General features: G+C 41.2%; 1 protein-coding gene across 3 annotated transcripts in view; it reads right to left on the reverse strand.

The window, feature by feature from the left end:
- Nucleotides 1-20,326, reverse strand: part of FLT1 (fms related tyrosine kinase 1) — a 195,169-nt gene that overhangs the window by 97,976 nt on the left and 76,867 nt on the right. For 2 of the 3 annotated variants that reach the window (XM_025364472.1, XM_025364473.1), the window contains exon 11: nt 7,133-7,247. In XM_025364472.1, coding sequence (XP_025220257.1) covers nt 7,133-7,247 — 115 coding nt within the window. Of the gene's footprint in view, nt 1-83; nt 159-7,132; nt 7,248-20,326 lie in introns of those variants that run through there. The other variant, XM_025364474.1, reaches the window with a different exon arrangement.

A 20,326-nucleotide genomic window follows, 5' to 3' on the forward strand; every position in this document is an offset into this window, starting at 1 on the left:
GACGATGAATCTTTGTAAGAGGTGGGACATAAAAAATTCTGAATAGCCATTTCCTTGTAATTGTTGTTCCCACCAGTTTAGAGTCATGGAAGGAAATGGAAGTAGTTCGAAGAGAAGCTTGTAGGTGGCAACATGAGAAAACTGTTAGCTGGTGGAAGCTAGAAGACAGGAGAGATCGTCAAATATGACTCTGACTCCCTTATGTTGTCTCAGGAAGCTTAGATGCTTCAAAGTAGCTTGCAAAAACTTCAGAAACAAGGAGCTCAGATGAAGCCTTCTTAAGCTGGGGTGTCAGCTCCAGCACTGTTTTTCTTATGAACTTAGTTCTCAAGTGTTTATCCTAATGGGCCTCAGGAGAAACTTACTTAGATTCTCAGATTAATCGTTGCTCAGTAAATAAGTGAAAAACCCATTTCTGTTGGCTTGAGAGTGTTTGAAATTATAGACAACATTTACCTGCCTCTATGAGTTGTGTTTGGGTTTTTATTTAAAAGATTTTGATTTCATTGAACTTAGAGCAACTGAGAACAAGAACTGGGTTTTGTGGCAAGGGAAAATCAATTCAGATGTATACATTTGCCACGTTTAAGACCTGTGCAGGTAACCTGTGAATGGCCGTGGCCATTTTACAAGTCTCCAACAAACAGTCAAATAGGTCTAAATTTATGTATAATCAGAGAATAAAATTGAGGTGCTCCGAAGTGAAATGAATCCAGGTCACAAGATGGAGACAGAAATGTATTTGAATTTTTCTCACTTTGTGTGAATGACACCTTCCAAAACAAGACATATTACTCGTAGTCAAGCCTGCCCCAGAAATCATGTCTACAGAGCTTCTATTAAAATAGAAGCAGAAAACAACGTTGATTGGAGTTTACATTATTTCTTTGTTTCTGCATACCTTTATGTATCCCTTACAATGCACTAGGCAGCATGCAAGGCACTTTACAGGAATTGTCTCATTTAATCCTCCCTAAAACCCTGTGAGATGGGTATATTATGCTATTCTACAGGTAAGACAACTGAGGTTCCGAGAGATTAAATGATTCACCCAAAGATACAAAGGACCACAGACAGGCCTGGGCAGAATTTATGCTCAGGTGTGTCTGCCTCCAGTGCCTATGCTCTTAATCTCTATACCAAATTGCTTCTCGTCTTGAGACTCTTTAAAATGAAGAACACAGATCAATTGGCAAAGTTCTGTCTACACCTTGGATTGAATTTTTCCTTGAGAATACTTCCTTTAATCAGCAGAGATGGGTAACATAAATTAAATACTACTACTATTTACAGAAATACTAGTTTGCTTCTTTGATGACATTTTACATAAGCGGCAAGCTGCTTTTCAACTGTTGTGTTGTTATGTGGTTTGAAAATATATTTGATAAGTACAATGGTTATCATTAAAGAAGAAAAGTTAAAAATAAGATGAAACATATTCTATGATCAGTTTTACTAAAATTTATCTCATTTCTAGAGTACTTCTCTTTCAGAGGATATATTTTTAAATTATAAATTCAAACATTTTCTCGTTACAAATAAAATTGTTTGACAATTAAAGTTTAAACTTTATAGGGTCAGAGAAAGGAGCTCAAGTGTGAATTGTAGCTCAGTGTAGTCTGGCTGGACTAGAAGGCAGCTTCGCATGGGACAGTGAGTTTCAATGTCGGAGTCTTCTGAATAAAGGAAAAAATCTCTTCCTCAGTGCTTACATCCAAATACTATGGTGTCAAGGGAAAAAAATGAAAATAGCATCACAATTGGGGCATGCAATATCAACTAAACACTTTCAAAGAGAAAGTAACCAAGAATTTGAGTTGCATGTTTGAAATTATGATCATTTATTCTATAAGGCATGCCAAAATAAATTCTTAAGGATATTTACTTGTATTAGTTCTATAATTAGTTTTCATTTTCCGCAATTGAAAATAATTGAAGGAGGACTGAGGAAGAGAAAAAAGCAGAAGTGCTGAAATGAAATTAGGCTATCAGGCTGGATATGGCGGCTCAGGCCTGTAATCCCAGCACTTTGGAAGGCTGAGGCTGGCGGATCACCTGAGGTCGGGAGTTCAAGATCAGCCTGGCCAACATGGCGAAACCCTGGCTCTACTATAAATACAAAGATTAGCTGGACCTGGTGTAGTCCCAGGCGCTTGTAGTCCCAGCTACTTGGGAGGCTGAGGCAGGAAAATCGCTTGAACATGGGAAGTGGGGGTTGCAATGAGCCGAGATCGTGCCAAAATAAATAAATAAATAAATAAATAAAATTAGAATATCAAAGTTTCTATTAGTCTTAAAGGACTCATGCTTTCTACTCTTCATTTTTACTACATTTGCTTTCCGGGGTGCTTCCAGTGCCTGGCCTGGCCCTCAAGGATTTACATGTTAGAGATAGATCCTTCAAGCCCATTCTCTGGGCTCTTTGGTATGGCCCAGGAATGCTCATAAAACTATCAGCAAGTACTGTAAGTTTGGAGTTTTTCATGCTCCTTCCTTCCTTCCCTTTCATTAAGCATTAGTAATTTGTTACTACAATGTTGTTTGAACCTCACGGAATAGAATGGATGGGGTGATGTGTCATTCAACCTAATTCCAGCACTCGTTTTTTAAAAATCTATATATGGAACACTGATTTTAATCTCGGGATGTTTCTAATATAGCTTCCTTTCAAGTGTTTCATGGAGAAATAAAAGTAGATGTATAAAGGTCATGGAAGAATCTAAAATTAACACAGGGTGGCACATTTGAGCCAACTGATGGGAAAATAGAACGTGAGACTTAGAAAACACTGGGGTGTGTGTGGGAACTGAAACACAAGCTGTAATTCTGTGGTTGGGATTCTTGCTCCTGTCATGGATTTGTCTTATACAGGACACACTTCTCAAGGTACAGTCAGAAGGATTTCAATGGAAACATTGCTAACACATTAAAATGGTAATGATTCTCCAACCTTACAGAATTAATGCTGTGATAGCGTATTTCCTGTGTGTTTTTTCTAACACGGGGTTCCTTCTACTTCCTACTCCATATCTACAAACCTAACAGTTTGGCAACCCCATTTAGACAATACGAAAGTGCACATTTGCTATTAGCAACTCCAGTTGATGACTCACTTTTCACAAATCTGGGCCAAAACTCGCCAATAAGGAAACTAAATTTTATTGTCCTCTATACCCTTCCTTGAGTTAAACAAAAAAATGCAACAAAACAAAGAAAAAAAATCCAACAGGTGCTCCAGCGTGAGTGTGAGCGCTGCCCCACTGACCTGTGGAGTAGCATTGCTGGGCAGGCTACCATGTGACGGTGGATAAAGGGATCACCGCAGTCTAAGCTGGGACTTTAATTTACTTTCTAAAAATGTATACAAAACAAAAACAGTTTTAATTTTAAGGGAAAAAGCACTGCATATAACTCAGAAACAGTAAAACTTCCATTTTGTCACCATCATATGACAGATACATTTTTTTTCAAACCCACAAAAAGATACATTAGTAGATGCTAAAAGTAAAGTTACTAAATTCTCCTAAATTCAAGATATGAACTCAGTAATTTATTTAAAGTCTAATATATTACAATTACAACTGCTAATGGGATATGTACCATATATATTTATATATATTTATATATATATTATATATATTTTATATATAATATATATTTATATACATATTTTATATCTATATATAGAGAGAGACTTTGTTTAGTATGTGTATTAAAAGTTTTTTCAGTGCAAACAATTGTTTAACAAAGTCTTCATTGTATATGATCACAATCAGTTGGGGGAATTGCATAAGGGTACATATGACATTCACTTGAATAAAGTAGTACTTGTATAGGACTTTCTCATGTTATGTTATGTTATTTATTTACTTTTTGAGACACAGTCTCACTCTGTCACGCAGGCTGGAGTGCAGTGGCACAATCTCGGCTCACTGTAACCTCCACTTCCCGGGTTCAAGCAATTCTTGTGCCTTAGCCTTCCGAGTAGCTGGGATTACAGGTGCCCACCACTATGCCCTGCTAATTTTTGTATTTCTAGTAGAGACGAGGTTTTGCCATATTGGCCAGGCTGGTCTTTAACTTCTGACCTCAGGTGATCCGCCCGCCTCGGCCTACCAAATTGTTGGGATTACAGGCATGAGCCACCACACCTGGACTTCATTATGTTATTTCATTTCACCCTCGTAACAGGAAACTAGCTAGGGCAAGTATCATTAGTTCTGTTTTTTTGGAGGAAAGAACTCAGGCTGAGAGAGGTGAGCTGGTTTGCATGTGGTTATACAGAGAGGAAGTGTCATAGTTTGACTCCAGGGCTCCTGATGGCAGGTTGGGTAGCACAAGTGCAGAGGTCTATATTTAAAATCTTCTGCATAACTATAAAATTACAAGACAATAAATTTGTTTTAAACCTTCATGGAGAAAATCAGGGAAGTTCTTTTATCATGGGCATGTTTTGATACTCCACTTCCACTGATTTTGATAGGTTTTACATTATATATGGAGTCAAGTTGCTACTTCATGGTTTGGGTTAGCCAGAAACTTCACCTAGCTTTCTCATTTTTCATTTTATATCCTATTGTATATTTTTGTGGATAGGATATCAAAATAGCACTAGACGTTACCACTGAAATTAAGCTTATAAATTCTTGTGTTAATATCCAGCAGTTAACAGTACATCCTCCTGATACGCTCAGGAAAAAACAAAATGAATTGACATAACCAATGAATGGCATCTTGACATTTTTCTAGTACTTTGTGACAACCAATTTGCTGTCCACTGCTAATAAACTGAGGTAGTTTCCTTATTAAAAATATCTGAAGGCTGGATGTGGTGGCTCATGCCTGTAATCCCAGAACTTTGGGAGGCCAAGGCGGGCAGATCACAAGGTCAGGAGTTCTAGATTAGCCTGGCCAACATGGTGAAACCCTGTCTCCACTAGAAATACAAAACTTAGATGGCGTGTGCCTGTAATCCCCGCTACTTCGGAGGCTGAGGCACAAGAATCGCTTGAACCCTGGGAGGCGGAGGTTGCCGTGAACTGAGATTGGGCCACTGCACTCCAGCCTGGGCAACAGAGTGAGACTCTATCTCAAAAAAAAAAAAAAAAAAAAGAAAGAACAAATTAAACTTTCAAGTTTATATAACTTCTTCTAAGTATTTCATTACACTGCTCTCTTATCAATAGCCACACATCACCGAATGTTTTAAAGTACTGCTTATTTCTGTTAGAGAAAAAGAGTTGTAAACCACCTACAGCTACTGCTGTAGTTATAAAAACTTCCTAAATGTTTAATAAGAGACTATTGGTGTTATTGTATAAGCTACTGCCACTCTGACTAATTTCTACATTGGCTTACTTGACTATAAGAGCATTAGGTTTTGGAAAGGAAAGACTTTGGTTTGAGTCTCTCATTTACACTTTTAAGCTGGCTTTGGGTTAATCATCTTATCATCTCTGTTTTCTTTATCTTTAAAATGGAGATAACCACGCTCATCTGCCAAAGAATGATGTTGACATTAGCATATGTCAAAAAGTTTCACTTAATGAAAATTATAGATGTTATTTGTTGTTATTGTTAAATCATACATGAGGAACGATGCCATCTACTTTGTCATTTTCAAGTGCAAAGGGTACGGCTGAATAGATAACATAAGCATATCCACACTCAAGCAGGCAGTGGAAACTGTATTAACAGTCTCTACTCCAAATCAAGATATATATGTGTAAACAGACATGTCAGCAAGGGGATACTTGATATGTTTTTTCTTTTTTAAAAGAATCACAGCTGGGCACGGAGACTCACACCTGTAATCCCAGCACTTTGGGAGGTCGAGGCAGGAGGATCACCTGAGGTCAGGAGTTCAAGACCAACCTGGCCAACATGGTGAAACCCTGTCTCTACTAAAAATACAAAAATTAGCCAGGCGTGATGACAGGTGCCTGTAATCCTAGCTACTTGGGAGGCTAAAACAGGAGAATCACTTGAACCCAGGAGGCAGAGGTTGCAGTGAGCCGAGATCATGCCATTGGACTCCAGCCTGGGTGACACAGTGAGACTCCATCTCAAAAAAAAAAAAAAAAAGAAAAAAAGAATCACTATCCCTGTGCCAGACAATAGCAGATTTTTAAGTGTATTCTTTTCTAATTCAACAGGAAAAAGCCACTAGGTCTGAGAACCACTGAGACTTTCTTTTTTTTTTTTTTTTTGAGACGGAGTCTCGCTGTGTCACCCAGGCTGGAGTGCAGTGGCGCGATCTCGGCTCACTGAAAGCTCCGCCTCCCGGGTTTACGCCATTCTCCTGCCTCAGCCTCCGAGTAGCTGGGACTACAGGCGCCCGCCACCACGCCCGGCTAGTTTTTTGTATTTTTAGTAGAGACGGGGTTTCACTATGTTAGCCAGGATGGTCTCGATCTCCTGACCTCGTGATCCACCCGCCTCGGCCTCCCAAAGTGCTGGGATTACAGGGTTGAGCCACCGCGCCCGGCCCCACTGAGACTTTCCTAGCTCACAGGCTTGTTAGCTTTTGCCAAGGTTCAGTGGGGGTGAGGGGAGTATAAAATGAACAGTGCGCTGATGAGGTCAAGGAATCTTGATAGGTTGTGTGTTTGCGCATCCCCCCCAACTTAAGCTTTGATCTTGCAAAGACAGAGGGAAATACATATTTCACAGAATAGAAACATTCAGTTTTAGCTCTAAGTCTTATACTAGCTTTTGCTTACTGGGATCCCACTTTATGTACATCAGTGATTCCAATCCTCATCACATGCTGTAATCATCTGGGAAACTTTTACAAGCCCTAGGCTGCACTCCGGAGATTTGGATGTAGTAATAATTGGTAGCGTATTCTAATAGGCAGCCAGGATTGTGAACCACCAGTGTGGGCCAGTTTGATGTTCAAGCGGACAGTGCCATCTCTACCATTAGGAATGAATACTCATTATGTTGGAACTGGCAGCTTGAGTAGTCTCTGTATGTATCTCCATAAAGACATAGTTCAGACATTGTCTTTCTTCTGTCTGAATTTTTATTTGAACATTTGAATTACTCCTGGTTCCAATAAACCTAGAATTGGGAGCTGACAGTGTATTTGTAGAATAAACATCCCAGTGCTCATTTTTACAAACAATACCTTATTCTTTCCTTCTATTATTGCCATGCGCTGAGTGATGCTCTCAATTCTGTTTCCTATGTTGCTGTCAGGATCCAGGATAAAGGACTCTTCATTATTGGAACAAAAGTCATACCTATTAAAAAAAAAAAGTTATCACAATGTGGCTTTACAGCATGGTTCAGTCAATGCGGACAGGTGAAATGAAAACTTGGTGTAAGTCCTCAGATAACAGAGTCACAAATTTTATGTATGAGTCTTCTTTTCCTTAGGTTTTTTCCTATATTCATCCTCAAAACTTAAAAAATAGCAAATATATTTGGCTCATACTTGAAAACAACCCCACACTAGTGTGTCACCATATATCCTTGTTCTAAATGTTAATATTAAGTAAAAATGCATAAATTTTAAAATTTAATAGCTAGATTTTAGTTTTTAGTGGAAGTAACATTCAAACACGGGAAAAATGAAGTTATGTTAATGAATAAAAACATCAAGGAAATCATACCATTTTATATCTATAAAAAGCTGACTTTTAATCGGAATATGCAGTTGGATGGCTAATTTTTTCCAGGGCTAATTAAGTGCATATGGAAATAAACATCATGAAACAGTTATTAAATTCAGTCTATCTCTGCTCAAGTTTTGGGGAACTGTTCAAGCTCTCAGGCCTCAAGTGTTTAATTATAAAATAAAGGCGTTGATGTTATTTATCTCTGAGGTCCATGAATTCTCTCTCTGTTTTAAACATTTCACCATTTTGCATTCTGATTTTCTGGACTAGAATTTTTTTGAGCAGAAAACTTGCTGGTCTCTAATTTGTACATGTCTTGGGCAGATTCTGCAGATTTTTTAAACCAAGAGGAATTTTATTATTATCATTATTATTATTATTAGAGAGAGGGTCTCACTCTGTCACCTAGTCGAGTGTGTAGTGGTGCAATCATAGGTCACTGCAGCTTCGAACCTCTGGGTTCAAGCAATCCTGCCGCGTCAGCCTGTACCTGGGATTATAGGCTAAATGAAATTTTCAAGCTTCATTTCCAGAAAAAAATGAGTGGTTCGTCTTAAGTAGCCAAGAACAGGAATGACTTATGTGAGAGGAAAATGGGAGGCGCAAGTCAGTGAGAAAAAGGGAATGTAATCAGAAAAACGTTCTGTTACTACTCCTCTCTGGTCCTTGGGCTGAGAAGGAACTCCAGAGTGTTAAACTACGCCCTGTAACGTCCTCCTGCAGAGTACTCACCACCTTTTAAGTGCTGACTTAATGGTTCTGAGTCCCCGCTGGGCCGACAGCTACAGGACAGGGGACAAATCAACGTATTCACTCTGTCCCCATAGCAGGGCAGGGCCCGAGCATGCCGTCAGCACCCCATAAACATTTGCACACATGCAGACAGGCACAGGTACCGGCATGTTGTTTTTGCTAAGAGTTTCTACTTGTTTTAATTGTTTGTCATTATCAAACATACCGAGAAATAGAGAGAATTGGGTGATATATCCCCATATGCCTGTCACCCAGATTTCATAGTTGTCAAAATTTTGTCACATTGGCTTCATCTATCCCTTCTTTTTTTTCTTCTGTGTTTTTTTATTTATTTTTCAACTTTCTAGCCTGGCCAAATGAAGGATTTATGTATTTAAAACAAATCTCAGACATCTTGTCATTTTAGCCCTATGTACTTCAGTGGGTCTCTCTAAAAAAAGAGCAAATTTTTCCAATATAACCACAACGCTACTTTTACACCTAAGAGAATTAGCAATAATTCCATGGTGGTGTTTGCACCTAAACCATGTATCAGATTTCCCCAAATGTTTTTAAAGATGTCTTTACAGTTAGATTACAAGATTTAAAATTTGAAAAGAATGAATAAATTCCTCAAGGAATTTCTGCAGTTTTTACCCAGTATCATCCTTATAATAATCATCAGGTAAAATAAATGAACATTTTAATGCTTATTGATAAGTAAACTGAGCCAAAGAGAAATTATACACTTTCTCCTTTATTAGAAACATTTTAATGACAAAGTTTAAAAGTCATTATATTAGAGTCACTTTGCCCTATTTTTTCTTTATCCATATTCTCCATTTTCTAGACTATAACATCCCCACCTTAATTTCGTGTTAGACTTGCTGTCTTTCAAACACTCATAGTACAGTACTTATATACATGAGTATATATAATGTGCACATATACATGTGTATATACCTAGATTAGACATGCACATATGTACTTGGGATTGTGACATCAAACAGCTAAAGTTCTCTTGCATCTGGAAGACAAGTTTTCAGATTTTATTCCTTTTCCCCCAAAGCAAGGAAAAAGATCAGGGAGGCCTTAGTCAAAGATCTTAATTTCATACTCCTGGGCTTTAGGAAATGCAAAGAAATATGTTAGAGTAAAGCAAGCCTGGATGTTTCTCAAGGGAAACACAGTCTGCTATCTGAGTTCACTTGGGGCTGTTGACCTCTGACACCCCACACCTCCCCCATCCCACACCCATGACTCTGAGGGCAGTTACTAAGGGCACAAGCCTTAGTATGGAAACTATAGGCCAGACTTATTGCCAGCTCTTCTACATAAAAAGGACAGATTCTGTGGCTACTTTCTAATTTAGGGGCTGTTATTTTTCCCTCTTTGTAATTGGGTCTATAAAAATAGAATGTCATTTAGAAGCCTTACTATATAACAGCACTTGAAAAGAGATTTAGGGGAGGGGAATGTGCCTAAGCCTTAAGAATACATCAAGCTCTTAAGGAAGTAGATTGTGCCATGTTTGAAGATGCAAAGATAATCACTGTGCTGGGAACTGTCTTGAGGGGGGAGGAAGCCGAACAACAAGAGGAAAGCAGCGTTCACTCCTGATTTCGCACAGGAAGTCCACAGCACCTCCTGCCAAAGCGAGATAAGAAAGCTCCCATGCACTATTCTGGACAAGGCCACTGTTATCAGCCTCAGCTCGGCGCTGTCCTCTCTTTGCTCCAAGCCTTGGTCCCTTTCCTAATGAGCTATAGGACTCCTACCTCCATTTGCATACAGCATGCCAAGTACAATGGCAGGGAGGTATTTATAACCCCTGAAAGAAAAACAAAAAAAAATATGGGCTAAGAGTGTACTCCATGTCATCTCTGCTGATTGCTCTGGACCTGAAACAACTTAGTTTCGGACTAGAGATTGATACAAATAAATTAAAAGAAAGCAGCCAATTCTGTTTCCAACACAAGGAGCTAGGGCCTCATGTGTGGTGTGTCAGCCTTCTACATTCCGAGTGGGAGCCGTCTGTGGAACTCCCCATCTGGTCTAAGTTACTAGTCTTCTTCTCTTGACACATTATGGGAAACCGCCACCCTCTATATATGCAGATGACACTACTGACCTACATGCTTTGGGCTGATTTTCTTGTAACGGTGATGAATTTGCCTTATTCCAACCACACTCAAAAATATTTGGCTTCTCTGTGACCAAAGACAGATGAAGGCAGTCTGGGGCCACAGAAAAAGGCAAAACCAACACAGAGGTCAAACCTACAATCTTTCTTTCTTCCTTTTTTTTTCCTTTCTGTCACCCAGGCTGGAGCGTGGTGGAACAATCTTGGTTCATTGCAGCCTTGACCTCCTGGTCTCAACTGGTCCTCCAGCCTCAGCCTTCCGAGTAGCTGGGACTACATGTGTGTGCCATCATGCCAGGATAATTTTTGTATTTTTAGTGGAGATGGAGTTTCACCATGCTGCCCAGGCTGATCTTGAACTCCTGGGCTCAAGCAATCTGCCTGCCTCAGCCTCCCGAGGTACTGGGATTACAGGTGTGAGCCAATGTGCCTGGTCAAACCTACAGTCTTGACAGTATGAGTGCTGGCAGAATTTGTACTCAGTTCTGGCTCATTTCAGAACCTGTGCACTTGACCCCAACACCATATGTAACATGATATCCATGTACTACCATCATATGACAAGAAATTATTATGCTTCAGTACTTCTTGGATATAGTAAGAAAAGACATCTCAAATATTCACTATACAAACACCATTACTATGTTGAGGAGTCCATGTCTTTATTTTTTTTTTTAGCTCCTTTTGCATAACATGGTCAGTCTCCTTCCAAAATTTGCTAAACATCTCTCATCTTACACAATCAAAATATGTTGAATGACCAGTGCATGCACAGTCTGCAATTACAGTTTATATTACAGTTTCTATGAGAGCTCACTTTGTCACCCTGCAGTTCCTAAATTCAAGACAGGTTCCATTCACCTTTTCAAATCCAACGCTCACGAAACGTAATGCACAATGCACACCCAAAGGTACCCCTTTGTTCACCTGTGCTTTTTCTTAATTGCTGGTTTTTAACAATTCTTATTTTTAGATTTTCTTCATTCCTCCTGCCTTCCTCTCCCCTCCCCCTACTTAAAGCTCAGAGCCAGTACTTTCTTTCCTTAGGGGGATAGACTGTCACATCTGGTGGAATCAGAAAGGAAAGCCCAGCTGGGTGAGCGTTAGCTGTGATAGTAAGTACTTGGGTTTTCTTTGAAGTGGTTCTCTTGTGAGAAAATGATCAATTCTCTTGGAGTATTGGGTGGGATGGTTCAACACTTCATTTAGCCTTTCTAGAAACTGTCCATCTGTTTAGTGCCTGTTATGGTACCCAAGACTCCTGTAGCAATCCAGTATAAAATTCTCATTTCATAAATGATTTCCTGCCAGTTTAATAACCACATTGATTCTAGAAGGTCTGCTCTACAGCCTTAGTCTTAAGACACACAGATTTGTTTTTAAAAAGGATCCTCTTTCAATAAATGATATTAAGCTGGCATTTCAAATCTCTGTTGTGCTCATATCTGATTCTTGGCTGCTTGAAGGGAAACAAGTTTTGTGAGCTGCTACTATGTGCTACTAAAGCCTGGGCTAGAAGCAATACACATTTTGCCTTAATTAGTTCTCACAGTCACCCTATGAAGCAGGTATTATGATCCTTATTTCGTAAATCCTTTTATCCATAAGGAAACTGAGACTCTGAAAAATCAAATGCTTTGCTCAAGTTCACAGGGAAAGGAGCAGAATTAGGATCAGAACCCAGACTCTCCTCTTTTCACCATCCCAGAGCTCTGTCCATCATGTAGGGTGACTTCTGATCCCAAGAAACCTCCCCAAACCTTTCCCACCATGGGGGAAGTCTGGCTCAGAGTCACCTGTTACAGAGGAAAACTCGGGGGGGGCCTCTAAATTCAAACCAGCACAAAGTCAGACACTAGCAAAATTAAATGTTTGCTTTTAAGAGGGAGAAAGATGATGTACCTGTCTATTGGTGGACAAGGACAGGGGAAAGGGGCAGAAGACTACTTTATAGTTACATTTTTGGCATAAATTCTAGTTTGTTTTGGTCATAAACATGCTTTGATGGTGAAATTATAGGAACTCTTTGCCTTCTACTGGCTGATACATTTTATCATTAAAAAAAAATCTGGCCAGGCGTGGTGACTCACACCTGTAAAGCATTTTGGGAGGCTGAGGTGGGTGGATCACCTGAGATTGGGAGTTCGGGACAAACCTGACCAACATGGAGAAACCCTGTCTCTACTAAAAATACAAAAATTAGCCAGGTATGGTGGCCTGTAATCCAGCTACTGGGGAGGCAGAGGCAGGAGAATAGCTTGAACCTGGGAGGCGGAGTTTGTGGTGAGCCGAGATCGCACCATTGCATTCTAGCCTGGTCAACAAGAGCGAAACTCCGTCTCAAAAAAAATAAAAAATAAAAAATAAAAAATCTTACAACAAAATAAAACCATCCAATATTTATCACAATTTTTTTCTCTCCTTGGTAACTTATTTTTGTCTGCATGATCAAGGAGCATGTTCTGGGATGAAGCTGGCCTGTTTTATTATAAACTCCAATACTAGAATGAGTGCCCCGGGGACAGGGGTGTGGGTGAGTGGTGATTTGAGTACCCAACACCCAGTGGTTGCCTATTTGAGACGGAACCATTGTCTGGGAATGAATGTTTATATAAATGTATAATGAAAGCACATTTAATTTGGCAACAAAAAGGGTCTAGAAAGTTCTACGAAGTCTCAAGACAGTAATCTCCCTCTCCTTTTTTTTTTTTTTGGATGATGAAATCTGAAGACTTGTGTGAACTCTGCTTATCTGTTTAATGAGATTTTACTGCACGTGCTAACTGTGATTAGAATCTGTTTGTAAAGAATATTGAATCATTTCAAGCTAGGAAACAAAAGGATAGAGGAGTAATGAAAAGCAAATTGAAGCTGTAAAATGTCTTTAAAAAAAATAGGAAGGAAAAAAAAAAGCTCATCTGGAACCCTGCCAGAGGGCACGACCAGGGCTGGTCTCCATTATGGCGGCCATCCTGTAGCAGGGCCTGATGTAAACATTCTTCTGCTACTGTGGGTGTGTGTCAAAACATTAGTGATTGTGTGTCTGAGCCATCAGATTAACAGAATCTGCAAACACTATCTTTTCCCCTCCTCTCTCTCTTTCTCTCTCTCTCTCTCTCCCCCTCTCTCCCTCTCTCTCTTTCTTTCTTTTTTGAGACAATGTCTCAGTGTGTCCCCCAGGCTGGAGTGCAGTGGTACCATCCTGGCTCACTACAACCTCCGCCTCCCAGGTTCAAGAGATTCTTCTGCCTCAGCCTCCAGAGTAGCTGGGATTACAGGCGTGTGCCACCACGTCTGGGTAATTTTGGTATTTTTAATAGAGATAGGGTTTTGCCGTCTTGAGGCTGGTCTCGAACTCCTGACCTCAAGTGATCCACCCACCTCGGCCTCCCAAAGTGCTGGGATTACAGGCGAGAGCCACTGCAGCCGGCCACGTTCTCTTACAACAGATGAAACAATATAGGAGAGCGGATGCTGGCAGAAAAAGGCGTAGCATTGGAAGGAGTGTTTAGACAGAATGGTTCCTGCTCCTCTTGCTCCAGGAAAAGGGCCTGGGCCTTCAGGGTGGTCACAGGGTCAGGCTGAGGGGATCCTGGAGGAGTGACTTTCTTGTGCAGTGAGAGACCTTGTGACGCCTTGGAGCCCATACTGAAAATTACTTCTTGCCTCAATGGAGAAGGGGGAGTGGAGAAGAGTTTCGGGGGTTGTGGACTTCGGATCGGCTCCCTGGACAATGGTGGAGGGGATCCAGCGTCCTGGGCCACCTCTGTTTAGATAAGAGCTTTTCCGTGAGCGTCTTGGCTCACGCTGCTTCCTGCTCTCGAGGGCCCTGTGGTCCATTCACACTCAGAACATGGCCCTTCTTCCCAGCCTCTGCTTTTCCTTCCTCCTTGCTCCTTCTGCTGGCTTCTAGAGTGAGTGCCAGCAATCTCCCCGCCCCCTCCCAAGCCAGACACTCTCTCCCTCCCAGCTCCCCGCTCTCCTTCACACAGTCCAGGGCCAGGGGATCCTCACGGGCCTGCACGTGGGTAACTGAGAGGCTAAAAGAGTGGGTGCTTACTTGGCTACACCCAGATAGGGGCCTCACAGAGGACACCTGTTTCGTTCATTCACTTTTCTTCTTACTGAAAGAATAGTCGGTGAGGAAGTGTGATTTGAGAAATAAGAAATCTTTAAGAAAAAATTAGGAGCGCCTACAAAAAATATCCTTTAACACATTCAAGAAGGAGGCTTAAAATAGTAGCTGCAGTTACTCAGTGGAGAATATTTTAAGCTATCATTATATTTTGTTCTCACGAAAAGGAAGCGAACAACTTACTTCTTATTTAGTGGTCAATACTGAAACATCCAGAAAGCTTTTGGGAGTGGAGGTAGGGAATCACAGGTTAGCATAAGGAACATAGATTTTAGAGCTAGTCAGACCTGAGTTGAAATCATGGTTTTATAACATTCCAGTTATGTAACTCTGGATGTCAAAAACCTGACTACAAGAATTGTAGTCACAGAAGATTGCTCGGAGAACTTAGCAGTCTTGTTGATTTCTTGTATCATTCTAAAATTTTGTCCTTAGATCACACCAGCCCACAAAATCACTTTTAATAAATTCTGCTTTGGCGCTATGGCATTGGCCAACATTGAGGGATGTTAGTTACCAGACCTGACACTCACTGTGGAAGAAGTGTGGTCAGGGAGTTTGCCTACTATTAGTGTCCCACAGCACATGAGAGAAGAAATCACTTCTCTTGGATCTCAGTTCTCTGAAAGGTATCTTATGAGCCCGTTAATCTTGCAAATGTTTGTTTCACTTCTCTTTCTTGCTCTTGACAACTGGAAAGTAAAGCCTGTGGGCCGTACCTCCATACTGGTCTTACCCATTTTTTCACTTCACCAAGGCTGCTTAGTTATGTATTGTCCTTTTTGTGAACTACCTCAAATTCTTTGGGAATGGATGTGTTCTTAGCATAACCGACTCAAACAAGCAACCCCAAGCTACCATGTTTTACTAGTTTTATTATAGGCACTAAAAACGCACACATAAGGGAAATAATTTAAATAAAGAATTGAAAGAAGATTGGTTTGACATCAGCAAATATTAGGGTGATACTAAATGTGTAACACGCTTAGCACAGTGCCTGGCACACAGGAAACAAATCATTAATGTTAGTTGTCAGTTTATTATCTGATTTCATCGAGAGCTACTTACGTACACACCGGGACTATGTTTTATTCATCATTATAGCTTTGGTGCCTGGCCCAATCACCTGGGAAGTAGTGGGTGAGCAACACTTGTCTTTTGCTCAGTTAACTCCCTGATGAGAAGAGTGGGTCCTGCCAAAGAATGGCCAGATGAGATGTGGACCCAACCTCACATCAGATGTCAACCCTACCTCAGATCAGATGTCAACCCTGCCATCTACACTTATCTCAAGTGTGCCGAAAAAGGGGCTCTAGTGACTGTCAAATGACCTCACACACACACCTGACCTAAGCACGATGTCACCACCATCAGCACCTCTCCATTCGCAATGATGAATATTAATGGATACATGGGATCTGCCAGGGCCCTGACTAACCTCAGCACAGCAGTGTCAGCACCTGACAAACTGATAGTCATGGACAGTTTCAACTCAGGCAAGGATGCTGACATGCAAAGCAGTGTCATCAAGTCTAATGGCAAATAGGAAACTGACTGGCAATGGCCTCCTCTTCTTGCCTATCTTCAAAGATAGGCAAAAATATTGGCTTGTCAATAATACCACCATTTTTGCCAGGCATGGTGGCTCACACCTGTAATCCCAGCACTTTGGGAGGCCAAAGCGGGTGGACCACCTGAGGTCGGGAGTTTGAGACCAGCCTGACCAACGTGGAGAAACCCTGTTTCTACTGGAAAAAAAAAAAAAAAATTAACCGGGTGTGGTGGCGCATGCCTGTAATCCCGGCTACCTGGGAGGCTGAGGCAGGAGAATTGCTTGAACCCGGGAGGCGGAGGTTGCAGTGAGCCAAGATTGCGCCATTGCACTGCAGCCTGGGCAACAAGAGCGAAACTCTGTCTCAAAAATAATAATAATAATAGCACCATCTTATTCAACTGAAACAGAATTTGCTCACTCTTATTTCGTGTAAGATGTAAAATCACACCCCCTGCAAGAAGCAGATGATTTAATTCCTTCTGTTATTTAGAAACATATATGTTTATTGAAGAGACAAGTCAAATTCATGGAAAAATATCAGAATACAATTGAGCACAGGCAAGTAAAATGACAAGAGCCCATATACTACTATAGGCTGAACAAGACTTGAGTGATTGACCATTTGAATAGCTGAGGGAGAATTCACCAACGAGAGTAGCTCCTTGGATACTGTAACTCCTTTGATTTCCCAAATAATCTGAAACAGCCACCATTTCTGGTCCCACTCTGATTTCTTTGGAATAAACAGTCAGAGGACCTGTCCCAAGATGTAAATATATTTCCTGGGAGAACATTAACCTAATAGCATGGATCATCTTGTCAGAACATTAGCGTGTATATGATGCCACTTCAGAGGGAAGTGGCTTTGCAGTGGGCAGCCCTAGGGCTGCCTAAAAGTACTAGAAGTACCAGGTACTTTTCAGCAAACAAACTTAGCACTTGCAATGTGCCAGCCACTGTGCTAAGTACCTCACATCTATGATCACATTTAACTCCTCAAACAACCTTATGATGTCAGTACTGTTAACTCCATTTGTAGATGAGGAAACCCAGACTCAGAGAGGTGATTTATTTTGCCCAGAATCATACAGCCAGTGGATGCCAGTAGGTGGCAGAGCCAGGATTCAGGCAACAGAGCCCACGTCCTTAAACTCTAAACTATGTTGCATCTCTTGATGTCACCATACCGGTTTTCAGGATTGTGAGCTTTTGATGTCACCATACCCGTTTTCAGGATCATGAGCTTTTGACTAAAAATGACTCATTTTAATGTCTAAGTAGTTGTGACACAACCAATCCTGGTAGTGACAAATGATATGCTTTCAACTGCCTGGTTGATGTCATGCTGGAAGGCTGCTCACTTACAGGCTCTTTGACATGTTAACCAGGACTAGTGTCCTAATAAGATACTCAAACTCTCTACCTGATCTGGAAAATGGTAATAATTGTAGTATTTGTCTTAGAGAAGTTCTGTGATAATTCAATGAGATGATGCATATAAAACACACATCCAGCACTTAACATCCCATAGGTAAATGCTTAATAACTTAGCTATAAAGAAAATAAAAGTAGAAACCCCAGGCTATACAGCCTCTGTCAGCCACCATCTTCTATTATATCTAGATGGTCTTTAAATACCAATTTTTGTTTTCCTCACGCTACTTGTTCAAGGACTTTTTTCACACTCACAAGGGCTGATTTGTCAATAAGGTAGCAATCAGTGATCATCTTAAGTAATTTTCAATGATGACGACAAGGCAAATGGAACATTAAAGACCTTAGAAATTGAATAATATGCACCCATGTAATGTTTTTTAAAAGGGTGAGTGAAAACCCAAGCCTTTGATTTTCAGGCATGGAGGGTAGAGTTTCTGAGATACAGTGCGCATACCGCAGGTTGATGGAGTGCCACAGGTAGAAGACCACCAATAATGAGTCTGTGGAAGCCCATCAGCCTGGAAGGAGGGACAAAGTAGGTTTCTGGCCAATAGATAGCAGAACATCCAGGCACTAGCCAGGTAGTGACTGCCTGGCTCAACCATTCAGCCTCCATTGAAAAAGTTTCACATCAGGTCCAAAATTACTTTTCCAATTTTGGTTTTTATTTTTTCTCAACCCAAATCTGATGAACCAATCACATTAATCTCTGGCAAGTTCTTTTCAACTTTCCAACCTGTTTGTATGCCTATGTCACTGCATCACAACTTTGTCCCTCTCCCCTTCCATTTAACTTTCCAAGACCTACCCATCCTCTTTAGGGCCCAGATCCCACCTCCTCCTTGGTGCTGCCTCTAAACTGCAGCACTCACCATCTACCACTCATGGTTGACTCGTTTGGCCAGATTATAAGCACCTCCCATGGAGACTCAATACAGTGTTATGGTGGAAATAATAGTAAACAGGAATCAGAGAAATGCATCTAGTCCCAAGCTTGCCATTAACTAGCTGTGAAATGAGATAACTATTTATCTTTGAGCCACAATTTCTCACCTATAAAACAATCTCTTTTTAAAAATTAAATCTTTAACATTCCTTAATTTCTTTTTTTTCTTTTGAGATGGGGGTCTTGCTATGTTGCCCAGGACTCTTGGGTTCAAGCAGTCCTCCCGCATAGCTGGGATTACAAGAGCACGCCACTGTGCCTGGCTCAAATTCTTCAATTCTGAGTGAATTAATCATTTGCAGTGACTAGGTCAAGGCATGCCGAGGCTGAAATTAGCAGCCTCCATGTCCCCATTTCATTCCCTCATCAACTATAAACCCTCATGTTTTCTCCTTCATTTTCTTTTGACCCCTCTTTTTCATTGCCTTTAATTGCTCTCCTGCCTAAATAGCCATGAGCTTTGTGAGGCCCACTGAGGGCTGAGCGCTTGCTGAATCCTAATCCAGAACATTAATTCCGAACAATAAATGAGAGAATGGGGCTTCCCTGCCCTGCAAGAGATCAAATACCACTGGATGGTGCGAAAGTCACAGAAAAGGACAATACAAACAGGGGGAAGTGCCACAATAAGCAGGCACATTAACTGTGAGTTAGACTTGCCTCCCTCCTGAGGCTGGAGGCACTGCTCATCCCAGTGGAGTTTATCCTCCAGTTCCTACTCCCACCTGCAGATGTGGGGCCCAAACCAGCTGTAGGTCACCACTGGAGCCCGAAGATATCATGAAATTTGAGCCCAGTTCACCGATTTGCTGCTTGCGTTTTTCTCCTTTCCTCTCCCATTCTCCGCTCTACTCTAACTCAACAGACGGGCCAGCTCTAACTCACTACAGACAAGAGCAAACCCCTCAGGTTAGGCAGGCGCCCTCCCAAACCTATTCCCTACTGACTTCAGCTCTTTCCTCTGGGAATCCACAGAGATCTCCTCTGAGGACTCCTATGGGACACCAGGGAAAAGTAACCTTCTGGAAGGCCAATGTATCTAGCCCCTTGTCTTTTATTTATGTATTTATTTGAGACAAGGTCTCACTCTGTCTCCCAGGCTGCAGTCCAGTGATGACACTGCAGCCTCGACCTCCCAGGCTCAAGCCTTCCTCCCGTCTCAGCCTCCTGAGTAGCTGGAAACATAGACGTGTGTCACCATGCCCAGCTAATTTTTTTATTTTTATTTTTTTTGTAGAGATGGGGCCTCTGTATGTTGCCCAGACTGGTCTGCAACTCCTGGGCTCAACTGATCCTCTCACCTCAGCCTCCCAAGCGCTGGGATTATAGTCCTGAGCCACTGTGCCCAGCCCTCCCTCTTCATACCCTAATCTGAAAACACCTGAGAAATGACTCCCTGAGCCTCAGTTTTACTTATGGGAAAAGAGGGGAAGTAATCACCATTCCGTGGAACTGTTGTACAGACTAGAGATAATGTGTGTAAAGGGGTGAACATGGCTTTTGGCACCAAAAATGACTTATTGATTAAGTCTATCACAGCTATTATAATGAAGTAGACCATTGTATTCAAGGTGGCAAAACGTCCTAGGAGGCTTCTAGAGAAAGTATGAGGAAACAAGGGCTAGTGATTAGAAGTTCATTATAAGGCACTGTCAGGGCCAGAGTCTAAATCTATCACGCCCTTTCCATCTTCTCAATCCAACAGGCTCTGCTTTGTCACCTAAAAGGGCACTGATTTTACATTAAAGTCACC

Source organism: Theropithecus gelada, chromosome 17 (genome assembly GCF_003255815.1).
Source record: "Theropithecus gelada isolate Dixy chromosome 17, Tgel_1.0, whole genome shotgun sequence".
Lineage (NCBI taxonomy): Eukaryota > Metazoa > Chordata > Mammalia > Primates > Cercopithecidae > Theropithecus > Theropithecus gelada.